The following is a 22,170-nucleotide window of genomic DNA, read 5'->3' on the forward strand; positions in this document are numbered from 1 at the left end:
CTGAAATAACTTGCCATGGTTGTTTGCAGCGCATATATTTGCATATATTTATGGTGTAAAAAGAAATCAATAGCATAGGCTCCAGGGCTGGAACTCTGTCAGTTCTCATCCCACCCTGTTAGAATCATGACATCAACTGATAGGATACGGGGACAGCAGTAGATTGGAACAGCATTGTAGATGGACAGTCATTGGTCAGCTTTTAATCTAGAATGCTGTGTGATACCTAAGCAAGGCATGTTCTGTGAAGCCTGTGGACAAACAAAATTTCTAGTTTATCCGCACCTTTTCTGAATAAAGGGGTTGCTTTCGTCTAGAGCTCTTGATGCGAATTCCACGGTTTATTGAAGCTACCTAAAAGCTATGTATAGCACAGATGAGAAAGATGAGAAATCTTTCAGACACTTATGTGTATTTGCGTTTAAAATTTAAATAGGGCTATGAGCAAGAATATTCTATCTGCTAAAAATGTTTACTACAGGTTGAAGAGTTTTCTGAAAGTTTCTCAATTCTACAGAAAACCTATAAAACTCACAAATAAACATATAAAAATGTATAAATAGTCATTTACTGCACGAAAAATTCAAAAAAGGCATTTACACATAAAAAGTTAAAAATAAGCAAAGAAAGGCCTTATGGCATTTTGCACGAACTTCTGGTTTCTACTTATAACATACCCTGGATATAACGTACACCGTGGTAGTAAAATACGGTTTTGTAATTTCCCGATTTTTGGCCTATTCATTTCCATATTGTTTTGCCTCTGCTATTTAAATTTATGTTTGTTTTAAGCTACCTATGTACCCCGCTAAAAACATACACTGTGGATATAGCATACCTAACACACTCCCCTAACCTAGAAACTAATTCGGATATAACTGGATACTGCAAACAAAAACCTGTAAAATTGAGGCCAGAAAATATGACCTTTTCTGCATACATAGCATGTGTGGTATGCAGATGATATTTTGATGCTTTTTTTACAGAAAGCAGTGGGAATTTTTATGATAATGAAAAATTACCGTTGAAATAATTACATTAATTGTAAGTAATTGCATTAGCACTGTAATACTCTACAGCTAAAAAGTGCAACCTCTTAGTAAAGCATTACTGTTCTCTAACACTACAAATATGTGTTATTTGAAAAGATTTTGTCTTTATATGCATTTCTGTGAAAAATGCATAGAATATGGTCTTTCAATTATTGAATGTTTATTTTCCTGTAAACTTTGGATCACTTGGTACATGGTAGTGAATGAATGAATGTTGTGATCGGAAAAAGCAGAAATCCGGAATGTTTCAAAAGTGTCAAAAATCGCTATCTATTGAAATTCTGCAAATGAATGTTTAATATGATGACAAATAAAATCCATGGTACATGGACATAAGTTGTTTTTTTTTTTGTATTAATGCTGAATAATAACACCATTAGCATTAATTCCAGTATTATCAACAAAATCAAATTACAAAGATATTTATGTATGCACTATATATCCTGTATGTGCTGCTGTATGTAGTTCACAGCTCCGATGGATTTTCAAATTTCCTCAGGAGATATCACATATTATCCCTCGATACAGTAATTTAAAAATTAAACTTAAAAAAATCACTAGTTATCAATGTATTTACATGTAAATGAAAAAAGGAAGGAATTAATTAATCTCTCCTGAAGGACTCTAAATATTATAAACAGGGGGGGGGGGACTAAATTTTATTTCTCAAATTCGAATGACTGCCCTAGTGGAAAAACTTCAATTTCAGTTAGAATCTTTCACACACTTGGGTATTTTTTAGAATAAATTTCTTTAATATTATAAGCCGATGAAACAACTGAAAAATGAATAGTTAATATTGAATACTTATGAAAAAATTGTTTTTGTTTAAAAAAAATGGAGGAAATAAATCTAATCAAAATGTTGAGATAACAACAATTTTTTTCCTACCAAGTAATTCGAATATTCATAAACTTTTTTCCCGTTATTTTTTTTTTATTTATTTGATATTAATAATAAACATAGCTCTTTGAGGATGACTGCAGATGTCGTAAAAAATAGAAATAAATAAAAAAATCCTGAAAGACAGTAAACAAGGGAGCTTAATAATCATAAGCAAACATACAGCTGTGGAGTCGTTGTTAATTTTGAAAAAAATAAGGTTTTATTCAAGGGAAAGAAAAGTTTCTTCTTATTTATGAACTACTTTTTTATCGTTAAAAATGACTTGCAGATTTTTTTTCCTTAATGAAATTTTCAATTATAAGGAAAACTTCCAATAAACGGATGCTTTCGGAGACAAAAGAAAAACTTAGTAACATATGAGTTCTAGAAGACGATATGTGTTCTTTACGCTGAAAGAAAGGGAATGAAAAAACAGGGAATTCGTTTTTTTTATAATTTTTTCTTCGTCTTTTTCTTTAATATGTACTGATATTAAAAAAATATATATATATTGAAAGCTTATTACTGAGTGAGAAGACATGAAAAAATAAATGTATGCTTCACAATTTATTTCAAATAACAAAAGGAAATATTAATTTTACTTGAAACATATTGGAAATTAATCCACTCATTAGAGCTGGTGTTTTTTTTATCAGAATTTATTCACATGTGGTGAATTGTATTGTTTTCTTAAATAATTATTTCGGAAACAAAAAAATATTTTGCACTTTCCATTACATAAATAGTAGAGGAAATGTAACAGTACCTGCCCGTATGTCTTCATTTCTTTATTTTCCGTGCGAAATAAGCTGGAATGTTCAGAACGTTCTGCAGATATACCGAGAGCAACATCGATACCACTATTTTCGCATAAGTTATTCAAACGATGCATCCGAAGAATTGTTAATGAAAAATTTCCGTATTTCTTGAAAATTACCATATTTCTTGTCATATCTGTCACATGAGCGTAATCGCCACATTAAAATAAATAAATAAAAACATATTTAAGGGAGAAAAATAATCGACGTGAGTGCCATATCTGTGTATCCAACAGAATCTTTCCAAAATTGCAATTACAATCCGCTCATGTTCTGTAACAAGCAAATATTTGTTAGAAAACGCTCTCTAATGTTCGAGCAAACGCACAATAATTGCACTGTTCTTTAAACAGCTGATATTTTAATATTGCACCATGGTTTTCATAGCCAAGGTGTGAAGAAAACTTTTGTTTTGCAAAGAAAGAAAAAAGCGCTGCAAACTTTTAAAATTATGTTTTAAAAACGTAAGCGTCTCAGCAGATCTATCAAGAAATACAGAAGTTACAAATTTAACCTATTCACGATTGTGCCATTCTATGATGTGGGTTTACATCCAAATTTTACTTAATTTTTTTCTTTGAAGATAGCGCTGTTAAGGGACCTAAGACATATTCTGTGACTTAGTCATATTCGGATAGATGTCATGAGATGCTTCAGAAATAAATGGCATGTTACCTCTTTAGTATGTAAGATGGTAAATCACTACTAATTGTATAATCAGTCACGTCTCGGCTAGTTGAGCTCCTAGTACTTTCTGTATCGGGAAAACACTTTACTTTATATGTATATGAACGCAACATTAGAATTAATAGAAATTTAACAATCCATTGGTTTCAAAATTCAATAATATATATATAGCAAAAGTCCAAAATAACGAGTACGGATAATAGCGAGATTCTTGGTATAACGAGGGATTTGCAGGTGACTGTCACAGCTAATTCTAAAGATACAAAATCACCCGTTTATAGCGAGTCGGAATATAGTTACTCGAAAATAGTTTTTTTTTGATTTTCTATCTCTTCTAAAGTTATACTATGGATGGGTGACAAGACACTCGCCTAAAATACCAAGATACATTTAGATATGTCGCGTGGTATATGCCCGGTTCGTTCTCGTCAAAAACGTTCCTGTCACAAGAGTACAACAGAAACGGCGACATAAGCACAGAAAAAGATCGCTACCACAGGGAGTCCCACATCAAGGGGTAGCAGAGTAATCTATGGATGAATATTAAAAAAAAAACTGTCATTCGGAATCGGCAATAAAGTAGGTCTCGGTATATCTAGCCCTCATGTGCAGAAAATGATCGTGGTGCGACAAAAATGCTCAGATGGTTCATCATTCCTGTTCTAGCAAATAACCCAAAATTATATGTAGCCTAACTATTATGTCATGTTATTCAAGATAAGTATCAAAAATCGATGGAAATAATTCTAAATGGAATCGAAATCATATTCTGCCAAATTTATACAATTTACATACCATATTATCATTTCATGTTCAAACTCGAAACGTGCTGGACATTGTAACTACGCAAACAAATGATCCAAGTGTCCAGGGTATATGGGCTAACAATCGAATCATGATGTTTAGCCGAACTGTTGGTGCGTATGTTAGGGGAAGGGAAAGAGGTGACATTTCAGTGGGACAGCGTTAATACCTATATCGATGGTGATTTCGAGCATTGACAGCATAAATCCATTAGGTAATGCATATTTTAGGTGATGACCGATGACGTGCTCAGCTAAAACCATCAATACACTTTTACACCATCACTCATCTAATCCTCAGAGCGGTATTATGCATTATTATCCCAGATAGTCGATATCTCGATATTAGAATAACATGCGGAAATAAACACCACGGCAACTAACGTAATTGAGTTTTGATGTTTCTTTACGGAGACCATAAAAACCCTGCGTGTGATTATGGTTATGAAATAAGGCTTTTGTGAATATTATTATAATATTATGCGGCCAGATATTTAGTTTTCAGTGTTCTATTTTGTTTGATTTTGGAGATTTCATACGAATTCAATCAATCTCGTGTATAGGCTTAAATTCTTCCAAACATATCCGTTTGGGATACGAAATTCTATGCTGCCATCATTTCATTTTCTCCTTTCATTTTCCCAGCAGAAGTACGTGATCGGTAAATTCATGTGAACATTGAACTTTCAATAGTGAAAACACACAATGCGGATTTCCTACTCATGAAACTGTCGGTCATCACGATATCACGGTTAGAAATCTATTTGATAATACAGGATCCAGAATTTCTTCGGTGATAAGAGGGGCATTGTCTTTCTCGTCGAATAACGACTGATTGTGGGAAAATGTGTTATTGATTTTATCGATTTACCGCTCTCTACATTACTGTCATCGGGAAAGCAATTATTTCCTATTTCTTCTTCCTTTTTTTCATAAGTATCGGGATAAAAGACACACACAGAGTTATATATTTACTCATTTATTTATATAATATCTGTGATTTGTGTGTACATGTTGAAGCACATTTCATTGAATATTACATTACGGAAACACTAAAAACGTTTTACTGAATCATTCATGTTTATCCTCTGTTGCCGAAACTTTCGAGAGACCAGAAAAACCGTACCGTTTTATGTTTCACAGATGCAAATACAGGGAGTGAATGAAAAAAAAATACCTTATCCTACCATTTTTAATACAAATTTTCAAAAGTTAAACAAATAAATTACTGTACGGGTTTGCGGATTGCACAAAAGTTAATGTCATCAATGTGTATATACAGTAATACCCCTAGTTGAGGAAAACATTCCGGAGTTACTCGATTCTTTGTGAAAAATGTGTGTGTGTCATTGTGTAAATTTACGAAATTCAAGCATAATAAAGGAGCTATTGCTGAGATCGTAGAGATTGATAAGCGTTTATCAGTGAAGAATTGTTTTATTTAATCAAAACGTAATATGCAATGGAACTACACTGAGTTTTAAAAAGCTACAGGATATGAAGATGAAAAAATAGCCAAGTTTTAGAAATATAATCCCAAGACTTTTATAATGCCTGTCATTTTCTTAGGGGAAAACAGAATTGCATACTTAAGTTCAAATTAAAAGTTTAAATGCAATGCTCTCTTTGATAGCACACACACACACAATGTACGTCTGCAACGTTCAAAACTTCAACTTATGGCTGGAAATTGTTTTTGTGCCTCCAAACACAAGCAGCTCACCTTTTGCGATGAGCCAAGAGATTATCAAAACACTTGCAAATCACTCGTTATAGCGACATTTTTGTTATAAGCCGTATTCGTTATACTAGACTTTTAAAATATTTTGCAGCAGAAAAAAAAAGATGACATTCTTCGGATGATTCGTATCTGTGTACGAAACTGCGATGAAGATGAATCAACTGATTATCCGTTCAAGTGAAACAGTTTCTCCGGCAATGCCTGATAATCGAACCTATTTCGCAATAACTTAAAACTCAACCTACATCCAGAACGAAACAAAAAAATGTATATGAACAGCTGTTTTTAAACATCTACACATCTGAGGATGAAACGCCCCAAAAGAGTAAAATTCTGAATTAATTTTATTGCTATAATATACAAATATTCGAATTTATGACATGCATTTTGTTTCCACCACTTATACAATTTTACTACATTATATTTAGTGGTTATGGAATTTAACAAAAGTCTATTTCGATTCACTTTGTTATAATCATCACTAATCAACCATTCTACAGATCATACAGATAGAAAAATTCAATCATCTCAGTTAAATGTAATGTTCTTTTTTTCCATCCCAAGCTCCCATCACCGTTTCTCTGGTACCTTCGAAGCAAACTCTCAGCATAGGTCAAGAAGCTACTTTTAATTGCAACATCACAGGCTACCCAGTGCATTCGGTTTCATGGAAGCATAATGGAATTCCTCTAGTGGTTGATTCCCGAAAACGCTTGCTCTCTCGAGATGTCCTGCTTATCTCCTCAGTGAGGAGGGACGATAGAGGAATGTATCAGTGTTTTCCCCACAATGACCGTGACTCGGCTCAAGGGACAGCTCAGTTAAGTATAGCAGGTATGTTGCTTAATTCTCATGCATCTTTTTACAAATGAATATGCATAGCTTTTTACTTTATGCCAAGCAACAAGTCAGTTTGACTAAATTTACAATGGTGTTTGATGTCAATGTGGCTTGAGCATATTGGTTGTAGTTAATAAGTAGATTTAAAATTTAAATATGTCGTATATACTTTATATCGCATGTGAAATTACTAAAGTCATCTGTAGTAACTAAGTTTCAATACGGGCCACAAAAATAATTGTGGGCAGAGAATGGTCCTAAAGCCGAAAAATTTATAGCACCCATGATTTATATGACGCGGCGTGAATGGCGAATAGGAAAGATCTAACGCCGGGAACGAGTCTCTGACCCTTATCAAAAGCTCAAAAATAGCCTAGGATAAGCTAACTGTTGAGTCGTGAAAACTGAAAAAATCACGGGTTTTTTTTTATACAAATCCTAATACGAATACAAACAGTGTAGGCTACAGCAGGCAAAATTCCAAACAAGGTGGGTGAGAAAATGTTTTTTCGTTTGTCAGGTGGCCCTCACCCTTAAGGAGTTATCGTTGACTTGAATTGATACATCAAAAGCGTCATCCGTCTACATCAATTATTTTTAAATTTTTTTTAATCATTTCCATATTTGGACCGCATTTTCTTGTCGTAGCTCTACTGTCTTATTCAGGAAACCAACCCCCTTATCCACACGCAAAGACAAATTTACGATTTTTGCCCTCCTGTTCTGATCGAATTCGCTTGACTACATATTTCCCTCTGGACTCACCAACCGTGACTATACCCCAATCCTGTAATCAAGTCTTTTTCCAGAGTAAAACTCTTTTTACTTATTGGATCTATTTTCTAAATGAACTTATAGAGACAGAATATTTTTATGCCGTTCTCCAGCCCCCTGCGCTTTTGGGAGTTTCCATCTTGAAGAGGTTCCATGCGGGGAAAGGTCATATTCTGGAGCCCGTTGCCAGCTACAACTGGAAGTAATAGTTCACAAACTTGCACGCTTGCCCTTAAAATCATAGGATGTGGCATGTGCTTAAAGGGAAGCCCAATTCCCACTAGCTGAAAGAGTAGACATTTTTTCCCACCTTATTTTCCTTAGAAGAATAGGGTCCCAGAGTGCAACCTTCAAAAATTTTGAGAAAATGAAAAACTACCACTGTGTACAAATTTAAATATTCACAAAAAACATTATAGGTCCATGCTGAAATATCACAGGTTCTCCAAAAAAGATTCAGATATTAATATTTTGTCACTTCAACACATGATCTCAGCTACAGTATAAACACACAAGAGAAATAACTAGTATTTCTCTAGAACAAAGAAGCTGGAGGAAAGAAAGGAAAAGAAAGTGAGTAAGAAGTTTTTTATAGATATCGCCAAAAGACGATGAGTAGCCAACTGTTACAATTTCAAATATTTTTTCAGTTTTATTAATTGCACTCCATCACTTATATTTCAGATTTTATGTGTAACTTGGTGAGATGAATGCATTTAATTTTTTCCATAATTTGAGAATGACACCTTGGACCCCTTTCCTTGTTAAAAGCCTAGTCACTTTACACCTTCCAAATTTTTTTTTTTTTTTTTTTTCACAGTGCTCTGTGGCCCCTTTAACCACCTGTTATGGATTTTCTCTTCCACTTGATTATTTCTTTTCGTCCCCCCCTCCCAATAATATCCCAAAGCCGCTTGGGAGGTTACATGCTCACGGTTGAGAACCAGTGGTTAAGAAGAACGTAACTGCAAAAGAGACACCAAGCTTTCTGATCGGATGTCTTATTCTCCGATTGGATCATCTCGTTCGTGATCATGATTCATTATATGCATTTTTATAACAAATTCTCCCTCGTAGGGATGGATAACGAAGTAATGAAATATTTTGACGTTTCCCCAAAATGAGACCGAAGCGTTTAAAGTTCCATCGTGAAATAGTTTGATATGACAGTTCAGTTTGTGTGTGCTGCACGAATATGAACGTTTATTATACCGCTATTTCCAAAAAGTTGCCTCTAATGATATAAAACTTCCTAATATTCAAAGGTGAACGAGGTTGATACGCGTCACGTTAAACGAAGATGACACGCGAACACGTAAGTATTGGACTATTATACTCCGGAACGGGCACACGCATTAATAACTCCGCGATCCTGAGAGTGAAGCACTATTTCATTTCTCTTTTTGAATGACAACTCGTGTTAATATGAGTATTAAGTAAGGAACATATAATCATAATCAATTTATTTTCCCCTCCTTCGACTAGACGTTTCGCCATCAATCATTTCCGCTTTCGCCGAAACCACCGTCCATCCCAGTCAAAGAGTGTCTTTCAAATGCGTGGCGACGGGAAACCCTTTCCCGGAAGTTTCGTGGCTCCTGGACAACGTTCTCATTGACAACACCAACCTACGAGCGGAACGAAGCTCTTTCATAACCGAACACGGACACGTCATCTCGCACTTAAATGTAACAGGCACAGCTGTAGAAGATGGAGGAGAATATAGTTGTAAGGTAGCGCCTCCTCTTATGTTATTACTTCTATTGTTTTTTTTTATTATTATTAGCTCTCTTCTTTCCTTGAAACTATGTTTATGCTCAATACATGCCATAGATCATTATTTTACGCATACGCGTTCCTCGAATCTTTAAAAACATTGCCCGTTCCCGTACTTCAATAATCGTAATTTACATAAGGAACATGTCTCGAGACACGTGACGAGGCGCCGCTGCCGTGACATGTCCAAAATGTATATTCAATGCAAATCACATAGAGTGATCAATCATATGAATGCATGATCAGTTTCACTTAACATATCTGTTACTTCTGTTCATGAATATCAATCGTGAGCGTGAGACCATCTGTGCTGGGTTTCTATCCGACACATGGGAAAATATATGGATTGCATTGAATATTCCGGAGTTCGAGTCACGATTGAAGAATTTGAAAAGTTATGCAAAAGCCTCCGATAAAACGAATGTACATTATCACATAACACTAAATGCAATGACGTCCGACGTTTCCACCCGTTACCTGTGGACACCAGACTCATATAATAAGGACTATCTCCTTACGCGCTGAAGTTTGTACCAGCTGACAGCAACGCCGTAACAGAACCGGTTGATTGTCATTGCTAGCCTGGTATTTCACAAGGAAGCACTTCAGTCAAAAAGTATTATGGCAATGACGACACGTACCTGATCCGAGATCACGTCCTCCGAGTCACGGTGGCAAGACCAACTTCGAAGGGATTAGGCAGCATTTACTATGTATCCGTGGTCAATTCCTACTACGTCCCCCCTTCTCTTTTTGAAAAAAAGGCAAAAATTTCAATTTGTTTAATTTTGCTTTAAATCAATGATTCTCCTCTTATATTTCATTGAATTAAAGAAGGTATCAACATGTCATTTTATGAAGAAGAAAATAATAGTTTTAAAAATATATCACGTGGTGATGCGATGCCACAGGGAACCATTTGAACCACAGACGTGTGGGCGCCATATGTGGTTGCCGGAGGTGATAATGACATTTAAATTGAAGTAGCTATTTATCCATAGTTAAATTTTATTTGACTCCACTAAGACTGTTCAATTCTAGATACGGTTAAATATACGGTTTATTAATTAGAAGAAACACACGGCACGTTAACACATATATACGAAATAAGAATACACGGACACACAGTTAAAAGACATCTCTACTCTGCAAGAAACCAAAGCCTTCTCTCCCAAAACAGCGGAAGAGAGGCCAAGAAAAGGCGCGCACACATAACGAGGTGTTGGCAGATTTATGCTATTCGAAACCAACACCTACACACTCTTGCCGACAGCATCGCCACAGTACTCCCCCACGAGTCCGAAGGACGTTAAGCTTGATAAGGTGTTACAAAACGGACTTTCCGTCCGAACCTCGTGACGAAGCCCTGTGGCGAGGCTGGGGCATTACATATAGATGATTTGCAAACATTAGATTCTTTGCATTCGAGAGAATTAAACAAAAATGCAGGTTTTAAACGATCAATAGAAATACACTTAGATTCATTATTGATACGCAAAGTAAAAAATTTATCAGTCCTATTCAAAACTTCATAAGGTCCTTGGTAAGGCTGCTGTAGCGAACGCCTTACAGTGTCAACCCTCACAAAAACGTGTGTGGATCTGGCCAAGTCCTTGTGCACAAAAATGTTTTTTGAGGAATGATTGGACAAAGGCGAAGGACGAAGCTTTGACATAGTCATACGCAAGTTCGTGACATAATCAGATTTTGAGGTGTGCTTACCGGAATCTTTGAAGAAGTCTCCTGGTAACCTCAGAGATGTTCCGTAGACCATGTCCGCCGGCGTAGCACCAAAATCAGGTTTGAAACTTGAGCGTATCCCGAGTAGAATGGTAGGAAGAACGTCAACCCATCTTTCAGTGGCGTAACACATGATGGCAGCTTTCAAGTCCCTGTGGAATCTCTCGATGGCTCCATTGCTTTGTGGGTGGTAAGCGGTAGTACGCACCCTGTCCACACCCAGCAACTTCGCAAGAGATCGGAAGAGTTCAGATTCAAACTGAGAACCCCTGTCCGTAGTAATGCGTTCTGGAACGCCAAAACGGGAGATCCAATTCGACAGGAAAGCGAATGCCACAGTTTCAGCAGTCTGATCGGGTACAGGAATAGCTTCCGGCCATCTGGTGAATCGGTCACTGCAAGTCACAACGTAGCGATTTCCTTTACTTGGTGGAAGTGGACCCACGATGTCAATATGGACATGCGAGAACCTTGCGGAAGGTAATCCGAATGCACCAATAGGAGAATGTGTGTGACGACCAACTTTGGATCGCTGGCAATGGATGCAAGTTTTGCACCACTCTTTGCAGTCCCTTTCTAAAAATTTCCAGATGAATCATCTGCGAACCATTTCAGTAGTAGCTTTGGCACCAGGGTGGGAGAGGTTGTGCACTGCATCAAAAATAGCGCGGCGAAACGTTGACGGTACGTAAGGTCTAATTGAACCAGTGGAAACATCACACTGTAGAGTGACTTCAGGAGAACCGAAAGTCATTGGTTTTAACTCGAGACCTGAGTCCATTTCACGAAGTAATCGCAATTCTTCCTCATCCTGAGCGCGAGCCATCTCGGCGAAATCGATACTAGGAGGTATTTCAATTTCCGATATTCTTGAAAATGCATCGGCTACTGCATTTCGATCGCCTGAAATGTGCTTGATACGGGTTGAAAATTGACTAATGAATTCTAGATGACGAATCTGCCTAGGTGAACATTTTTCACTTTTTTGGGAAAATGCATAGACCAATGGTTTGTGGTCTGTGAGAATTTCGAAGTCAGATCCCTCCAGCATATGTCGAAAATATTTAATTGCTGAATATATCGCTAGCAATTCTCGATCGTACGCACTGTATCTGCGTTCAGCTGAAGTTAGCTTACGCGAGAAGAATCCTAATGGCTGAGTTTGATCATTAACTGCTTGATTCAAAACTCCGCCAATCGCGAAATCAGACGCGTCGACAGCTAGAAGGAGATGCGCACTTGAAATAGGATGAGCCAATAGAGCAGCATTGGAAATCATTTCCTTGCATGACTCGAATGCAGATTTTGCTTCCTCAGACCAGACGATTTTTGTTTTATCCCGTTTTTGTTTGCCTTTAACTAGATCATGCAAACATGCTTGCGTAGAGGCAGCGTTTTTCATGAAACGATGATAAAAATTTATTAGTGCCAGAAAACGTCGCAGCTCATCGATTGTGTTGGGCAATGGATAGTCCAAAAGTGCGGTAACACGATCCGGCAACGGGGAAATGCCCTTTTCTGACACAAGATGACCTAAAAACTGAATTTCTTTGAGTCCAAATTGGCATTTGTCAGGATTGAGAACTAAACCGTATTCGCTTAGTCTCTTGAACAACACATCGAGATCTTGTTCATGCGACTTCTCATCAGCTGACGCAACAAGAATGTCGTCTAAGTAAACATAGCAGAAGTCGAGATCCGAGAGGATGCTGTCAACGAATCGTTGAAATGTTTGTGCGGCGTTCCTGAGCCCAAAGGTCATGAAAACATACTCAAAGAGACCGTGCGGTGTAATCACAGCCGTCTTGGGAATATCACTTTCTTTCACAGGAATCTGGTGGTATGCCTTTACAAGATCGAGTTTAGAAAATATTCTTTTTCCAGCCAGACCGAAAGAAAAGTCTTGAATATTGGGAATAGGATAACGAGCAGGAGTAGTTACGGCATTCAACCGACGAAAATCACCACATATGCGCCAACCACCTGTCTTTTTTGGGACTAGGTGGATAGGACTAGCCCAAGGGCTTTTGCTAGGACGAATGATGCCTTGCTTCAAAAGCAAGTTAAATTCTTTCTTGACGGCAAAAAGTTTTTCAGGAGAAAGACGTCTAGCCTTTGCGAAGACGGGAGGCCCTGATGTTTCGATGAAGTGGATAATGGCATGTGGTTTGGGTTGAGAATTTAAGACCGAACCAGTGAGATTTGGGAACTTGGTCAAAATTTTATGGTATGTAGTGGCACCAGAAACTGTAGTTAGACCGAGAGAAGGACCAGTGGTAACGACACCAAGAGAGTATAGAGTTGTCAAATTATCAACCAACCGGCGATTCTTGACATCAACAAGTAAACCGAATCTCTCCAAGAAATCGGCACCCAAAATAGGACTTGTGACGTCGGCCACTAAGAAATTGAATGAGAATATTCTCCTCAGTCCGAGATCAAGTTCAAAATGCTTAGTTCCATATGTGTGAATTTTAGTGCCATTAGCCGCATATAACGAAAGGTCGTCAGGCTTGGAAACTTTGGCAAGTGATTTAGGAAAACAGCTCACAGCTGCACCACTGTCAACAAGAAAACGAATTTTCGATTTTCTATCACAAATGAATAAGCGACTTTGAAAGTGGCAATCTCCGGCCGCCGCTGTAACAGGATTGCCCACTAGTTTTCCGAGTGTTGGCAAGGTGAAATGCAACGATGTGCTTTTTCACCATATCGAGCATGATACCAGCACAATTTGCGTCGATCGGAGCGATCTGAAGATTTTTTCCGCTCACGAGTTTTCGAATTGTTTCGCGACCGACCTCTGTATTGGTTTCGAGAACGAGAGAGCTCTTCGACTCGTGTAGCGAGCGATGCAATTTCTTTTTTAAGCTCATGCAACTCTGAAGAAGGCAGAGGAGGTTGAGACACCTGAGAAACGACAGCGTTGAAACTCGAAGCTTCTAATATGCGATCAGCTATCTGAGCTAAAGAGTCAAGAGGATCCCGACAAATCGACAAAATTTGTTGAACACTGACGGGTAATCTTTGCTGCCATAATGTGCTCAAAACATCATCACTGATTGTGTTATTCGACAAGTTTCGCATCTCACAAAGTAGCTGGGACGGTTTTTTGTCGCCTAGCTCGCACTCATGAAAAAGAGATTTCAAGCGAGCAGTTTCAGATTGAGCAAATCGGGAAAGAATACGTTTCTTTAGAGTCTCATATAAATCGTGTGTGGGAGGATTACGTACTAAATCACTCACGTAAGACAAGATTTTTGTGTCGAGAACGGAAATCACCGAATGAAACTTCGTCTTATCCGCGGTAATGCCTGCCGTGATAAACTGGGATTCCACTTGAAGGAACCATAAATCAACGTCAGCTTCCCAAAATGGAGGCGCACGGAATGAAACACGTGAGACTTCGGTTCCCGAAAGGGAAAGTTCAGTCTGACTAGCAGTTGCTTGCGGATTTGCCATAGCGAAAGAATGAAGACGGCAATAGTCCTACGAAAGAGAGAAATATTCACTCACCACGAAACTGAAATTAAAATCCACGTTGCAGAGAGGTATTCATGATTCGTTGTAACGTACGAGGCTGAACTGGAACAGTGGTTTCAGAAGGTAATATCCGATAGTCCTAAGTCACCAGTTTGTGGACACCATATGTGGTTGCCGGAGGTGATAATGACATTTAAATTGAAGTAGCTATTTATCCATAGTTAAATTTTATTTGACTCCACTAAGACTGTTCAATTCTAGATACGGTTAAATATACGGTTTATTAATTAGAAGAAACACACGGCACGTTAACACATATATACGAAATAAGAATACACGGACACACAGTTAAAAGACATCTCTACTCTGCAAGAAACCAAAGCCTTCTCTCCCAAAACAGCGGAAGAGAGGCCAAGAAAAGGCGCGCACACATAACGAGGTGTTGGCAGATTTATGCTATTCGAAACCAACACCTACACACTCTTGCCGACAGCATCGCCACAGACGCACATACTATCTGTAGAGCGTATGAAACGCAGAAGATACATCAGAAAAGGACTCGGTGATGGTGATGGTTTACTCTAAGCCATGCATTCAAACGCCAGAGAACTCATCGTTTTATCTTGTGGGCATTTTTTGCTGCACATGTATTCCAGTTGGTCTGGCACGCCTGCAACACGTGTTCTCTGAACAGCCTGTGGATCAAACTCCTTGGCAAAAAGTAGTCATCTTGAGTCGGCAGTTTTGTACCTTTCTTGAAAAGTTTGTTGGCTATTTCATTGCCAAATATGCCTGTGCGGTATTGAAGCCAGATCGATCGGGCTGTAAAATTGGCAATAAAATTCAGTGGTTGTCCCGTACATTATGATGCCTAGAACGTGGGATTCAGATAGAATGAATAGTGGGATAGAATAATAGCAGACCTGAAGCGTTGTCTGTGAGGAGCATGGGCAATTGTAACGGCATTCAGAACAACATTTACTTAGGATTTAAGAGTTTGAAGTTAGAACAGCTAAGCACACATCACTTTTTTTTTTTTTTTTTTTTTTTTTTTTTTTTTTTTTTTTTTTTTTTTAAATGTTCAGCACTCGTTTTTTACATAATTATATCAATTTTCAAGGTTTCTGTCGTTATGTCAGATACGTACGCATGTTCGGATTATACTTGTATTATGAATAACAACTCGCTGTGAACGTATGTATTGTAGGCCACTAATGACGTCGGATCGACTTCACATTCAGCCAGGCTGAACGTATTCGGACCACCTTTTGTTCGCCACATGGATAACGTAACCGCAGTCTCCGGCAAAGAAATCATCATTAGCTGTCCTTATGGCGGTCACCCCATCAAGGGAATCCGCTGGATGAAAGGTGAAGTGTTCATACATCAGCATTTATCAGTATTTCATTATAAAAAATTGTACATTTTGACCTAAGTCATACCGTAAAAGCTTTATCTTGTTGCCTTATTTATATTTATTTCCTCTTAATTCGACGCAACAGTATATTAACAAAAAGAAGAGAACGTCCGTAGTCATTTATCTCCCTTCATCACACAAAATGAAGATTTGTGTCACCCATTCATAAGTATCTGGCTTTGGCAGAGCGTCAACTCATTTTTTTCCCTCGTGTCCTTTGGGCATAGTGTTACATTGGCTCGATACCAGTGTGTCGTTTGGTTTTATCTTTTCTTCCGAATTTCCACGCCATTCCATGGGAATCGGCTACTCATCGTAAGCCACTTTTTGCGTACCCACACAGAGGAAGTACATTTCTGAAATATGTCTCTCACATTCAACGTTATCTTGAATTGGAAAAACTACAATTCATAGAAATTCATAAACTTATAAGATGCGATTGAATGAGAACCGTTCAAAATTTGCGAATCATTTAATGGCAAACAAAGAAATAAGCCGGTGAAACGAAACAAAGTTATGATTTTCTTTCATATGGGGAATATAAATATTATTTATTTATATATTTCTCTAATCTTTATATCCTTAATGTACAGAGACGAGATATCTCGTCCCAGTTTTTATGGACGAAATACATTCATGCTCTCTCCCATCTCTCGAAACTTTTCGAAAGAAGAAACTTTGCGGCAAAGAATGGAAAGCTTCTTCCTCTTTTTTCCCCTTTTATTTCTTATATGTTACAATAATACCACCTTTTGAGATTTATCGCTGCTAGTTCAACTGCACATTATCAAAAATTGTTGTCGAAAGCCTATACGAAAAGGGGGTTAACCCACTCACACCAACCACCCACTCACATCAAATGAGTAACGTACCAAAATTTAGAGCCGTGATGCGAATGACGTAACTTCAAAATGCACCTCGAAAATAATTTGCCTTGATTGCTATAGCGCACCGCACGCTGCAAAACCATCAGCTTTCCAACTCAAGTGAGCGTATACATATAAGGTGGTTAGCTACAATATTTTATGCAGTGCCCCCGACACCATGCCACGTATCTTTGGTCATTCCTCTTCGACATTGGGGAAATATCAGAGATCCAACAGTAGCGATCATCAGGATATTACTATTTCTACTTTACCGCACACTAACCTCGGTCATATCGTCTTATAACAATTTACTACCGATCGATTTAGGTCGGAAATGAAGGTGGTATCTTTCGGTGGTCGCTTCAGGTTCGGCAGAAAAAGAACTTGTTATCTATGTGTATTTCTCAATATCAAAGCCGCGAACATGACGGCAACATTCATAGTGGTAGACGATCATCTTAACACTGCGCCATTCGAGAACGTCAGGCCGTTGCTGAAATCAACGGAAAATAGAGCTAGTGGCAGATTTTTTACGCTATATTCGGTTTTCATCTTTCGGCGATTCTCCGTGTTTGCATCCATACATAAAAAATATGTATTAGCTGACTCTAGTCATGGCCGCTGTGGTGATCGAGAGGTCATAGTAACGGACTTGCATCGCGGGTACTCGTGTTCGAACACCCCAAAAGTGGTGGTCGGCTGAAGTTGGTTTTATGTGATTCCCAGCTTCGAGGCGAAAAGGACGATCTTTCCTTAAAAAAGCGTCGGCACAGGCAGCAACGGGCCTACACAACGGTATACTTATTCAATCATTACACTTCACTCATTGTTAGACACGTTTATGGCAGATGGTCGCGCTGCACATAACAAGCATAAAAACAAACTCCACGTCAGGTTCACACACGTACCCGCACATTACAACATGTAACAATTCATTAAATGTTCCGCAGAGGAATGTGGACGAGGTGCATGTGTGGTTTTGTAGTAGTTGTAGACTCGGTCATGCTTGTATCGGTATTAACCATACCAGCCATCTCAAACATATTGCACTGCATCTAGAAATAAAACCAGCGTATAAAATTTCAGTGAAAGCGGCACTCTTATAACTCTATCTTGATCAATCGTAGTCATTTTGTCTTGACCAATCATCACGCAGGAACAGGTTTCATTTGAACATTCTGATGATTTCAGTCATACTAAGAAATGCTATAGTAGTTTTAAAAATGAAAAATCCATCAACATTATGATGGGAGACGAGTAGACGTAATAGCAAATGATATGTATCGATGATAAATAGTTCATCATGAAGTGGATGAATTGATTTAAGATCGATTTTCTTCCTGGATTTGACGGTGGATTTTCATGCTAAAATATTTGCAGATCGACAAGCGTGAAACTTCTAAGAGTTTCGTTTTTAAAGCAAATTAAGCATATCGGTAATAGATATACTATCTTTCCGAAGTAAGCTATAAAAATATTGATTACGACAGTGTATTTCCATTTTTATAGTATTTCAATTTAAACGACTGCGATGTTTGGAATATATATTCCTCTAGAAGTACTATTTCCAAACACTTTTAAAGATAACAAATTCCTTTGGAAAACGAAAAAGTGAATTTCAGATTATTCCGAATACTCAACCACTTACGAAAATATTCCTCGGAAAAATATTTTTCAAGGGAAAAAAAATAGAACTAAGTAAATAAATAAATAAATGGGAAAAAGAAGTGGAAATTCCGTTTGGAAATATGTGGAATTTTCTTTAATGCATCCGCCCATCTAGATAAAAATCTCCCGGAATATAAAATTGAAGTAAAAGAAATAAGAAAAAAAGGTCAATTGGGGAGTCGATTTTCTATATCGATCAATGCGGAGAAAGGCCAAACTCCTGATTTATCGTTTTTAGAAGAGGAGGAAAATCTTTGGCTTTATGACTCGAGATTTGTTTTTTTTTTTCTTTTATTTCGTCCCGTCTTTTTCCCTTTTCGTCATATGCTACTCCCAATTTGTTTTCGCAAAGTTATATCTTAAAGTCTGCTACTCTCTGTCATATCAATTTTTCTCCGGGATACGTTTCAGGTACAGATACGAAAAGAATATTTGTATAGCAAATCCTTGAAATTCTGAAGTATTAAGTTGAGGAGGACGTATTTTTATTTCTCTGTGTCCAGTACTATGAATGTAGATTAAGAATAGAAGTATTTTCATATTAGACTTTAAATTCCCGCTTTTTGTGGGGATTTTGCTTTCCTGTTTTATTTAAATCTTCAGTGAAAGTTCTGAGAAACATCAATGATGATAAGTGGATAAAAAAAAGATTCTAAGTACTATATCTCTCACAAATGATCCTCTTCATTGAGAAGGAATTGGTTTTTTTCGAACGACTATCCAGAATGAGTTCTGGTATTTCATTATTATGTATGTCAGGGGTTGTCAACTTCTTTCTGTTCGCGTGCCAACATAATGGTCAGCAATAACGTCGCGGGCAACTTTGGTGTATAAGCCACTCCATTATTAATTGAGTTAATTAGTTAGTTATTAAATTGACTTCGTCACTGAAATAAGAAGTTTGTAAGCAGTTTTTCAATCAAGAAATCTGCTGTTGGAACCGATTGTTGAAATAATGATCACAAATTTAATTTTTCAGGGTACTTTTACCTTGTCGCGGGCCACAAAAAATCACTTCACAGGCCGGCTATTGGCCAATTCTGACGTATATCATAACTGATTACACTGTCTATATACACCAAGGGTTCTCAATGGGTTCTCTCTTTTGGACCGTACGGATCACTTCAATGGTTTGGAAACGTTTCGTGGGCCGCTTGAGTTGTAATGAAATGAGCCGCGAGTCACTCGAGTAATCTGGAAATGTGCCGTGGGCAAGTTAAGTGATATAGAAATGCGTTTTTCGATTCGAGTCACTTGAATGATCTAGAAATGTGTCAAGAGGCCATGGATGAACATCTATGGTCTAGAGCTCTAGAATACAGTTTCCCAAGTTTTTCGTTCCATCGCCCCCTTCTTCAGAGAAATTTTTTTCTCTCATCGCCTTTAACTTAAGAGAATCCATAGGATCCTATGTTATACCCGCAGCTTCTGTCGCCCCCTGGACCATTCCCTAGTCCAGCAGCGGGCGATATTGCCCACTTTGGGAGACACTGGTCTAGACTGTGGGGATATTCAAGTGCAGTAAAAAGATTGCGTAGTCTTTTTTACTGGGTCTCAAAAGAAGCTTCGTTGAAGTCATTTATTGCATCATAGCATATGTGGGCATCATGGCCCACATAAAATGAATAGGAAAAATACAACATAATTTAGCTCAACTGAAAAGGAAATGAAGTTCTAAAATTTATTCAACAACAGTGCACAAGGAAACGCGGTTGCGTCTTTGATAATATACTCTATGACTCATGTGCAAAGAATGATTAAAGATGTCACGTGTACGGCAGCAACTCAATTGTAGTTCTATGTTTTCATTGGTGGCTTCAATGTGGTTTGCATTAATTGTTTCTAGTAGCATTTCATTTCGCATCAGGTGAGGGATTGTTATAGATAGAGGTATAATTCTGATTCAAACATTTATCATCAATACTTTACAAATGTTCTCAATGCCGGTGGGTAGTTCTCATTCTCCTCTGAATTCTCATCATCACCACTCCTTCTGGGTTTGTCTCACGCAGCCTTTACCAAGTTTTGAGAAATTTCCTCTTCAGGTAATATGAGTTTTCCAGTTCTATAGCAACCATGGTACATCGATATTTCTACTTTGCAGAACAAAACTGTATCTGACAAAATGACAACAAACGTTGAGACACCTGCTGACAAACATCTGGAGATGAAAATGAAGGGTTAAAAGTCTCATGAACGGGAATTACACCATATTAGATGTACAAAGAGGCTATCAGAAGAATTTTGACCTTACAAAATCAATTGTGACAATCGTGGTAGTATATAAGGTGAATGCGTTTTGAAATATATGGGAGGGTCAGTGTGACCTCCTTCCGTCATTTTAGGTATATTAGTTGCTAAGAAGGATGATGAAAAAGGCTTTGGTGTGCAATGCAAACATAATAATTCAGAAAAAGTCGAGAAATTTCTAATCTTTCGGTTTATTCTTGCTTGTGATATCGGAGCAGAAAGAGCGCACAGGATCACTGAGACCCCGTCCGTCTTTCTAGCGTTAGTGGATATAACGGTACAAATGTGGAAAATAGTGTGGTATGGTTCTCATTACCTGATGGCGGTTGGTCGTGTCGCAATGCCATTTGCCAGTACGTTTTGTGTAGACGTGTAAATGAGTATCTAATGGTATGTGCATATGTCGATTGAACGATAGGCTTATTCGCATATCATTGGACGCTCATCTAACTAGTACGTTCTGCGCAACGCAGGTTAATTAATTCATAATCTCTAGGACTTCGCCCATTATATAAACTCCAAAATAGTGAAATATAATCGCAAATGCCACATATGATACAAACACACGCACAACACTTTCCGACGTGCACCAGAGTAATGTTTACGAGGTGCATGTACGGTGTAGTAGTGGTAGTAGTAATACGTTTTGCGCTAAGAATGGGGAGGGGATTTAATCCTTCAAGGCTTGAATATTTTATTTAAAAATTAATTTACTTTCAACAATTTTTTCCCAACGTAATTTACTTTTTTTGAACTCATCAGCTACAGTTAATTCCCAGCAGTCAAACCTTCAATACGGTTCTTACATAGCTTGGAAAATCCAAGCATTCACCCTCTTCAGTTCAAATATGGAAGACCGATTGCAGTATCTTTCTTCAGCAACTTTCACAACATAAATACGTTAGGAAGGATACGCATACACTGAGAACACACACATTCCTGCATGCACCTATGGCGTATATGGTGATGGTTCGAATACGTAGCAGTAGTTTCCAAGTGCCAAAAAAATTGAATTTTTGAATAAGGGCCGTTCAAGTATTACGTCAGCAGATTTTTAGTCATTTTGACACCCCCGTCAGCATAAATCAAAAAAACTCTGACCGCCTTCCCCTCCATCGATGCTGACGTAATACTTGAATGACCCCGTATAAATAATCTACTTTGTCACTTGATTGTAGCTGCTTGGGTACACAATGCAAAACATCTAGTATTTTCTTGATGACCTCCTACGCATTTCCGAAATTTGCATATTAGGCACGCGGAAAATTTTGAAACAATAAAATCGAGTTGTACGATACAGTAGTATCATTGAAAATTCTGTGCATTCCGCGAGTCATATAAAGTTGCTAAATACACTTAACAAACACAAT

The 22,170-nt window shown here is 37.7% G+C and overlaps 1 protein-coding gene across 2 annotated transcripts in view; it reads left to right on the forward strand.

The window, feature by feature from the left end:
* Window positions 1–22,170, forward strand: part of LOC149078986 (cell adhesion molecule Dscam1-like) — a 150,363-nt gene that overhangs the window by 90,026 nt on the left and 38,167 nt on the right. For both annotated transcript variants that reach the window (XM_089241232.1, XM_089241233.1), the window contains exons 7-9: window positions 6,551–6,820; window positions 9,086–9,333; window positions 15,807–15,969. In XM_089241232.1, the coding sequence (XP_089097358.1) occupies window positions 6,551–6,820; window positions 9,086–9,333; window positions 15,807–15,969 (681 nt within the window). The remainder of the gene's footprint in view (window positions 1–6,550; window positions 6,821–9,085; window positions 9,334–15,806; window positions 15,970–22,170) is intronic.

Source organism: Pholcus phalangioides, unplaced genomic scaffold (assembly GCF_987345545.1).
Source record: "Pholcus phalangioides strain wild (caught in Gottingen) unplaced genomic scaffold, Ppha-v1.0 ptg000013l_1, whole genome shotgun sequence".
Taxonomy (NCBI): domain Eukaryota; kingdom Metazoa; phylum Arthropoda; class Arachnida; order Araneae; family Pholcidae; genus Pholcus; species Pholcus phalangioides.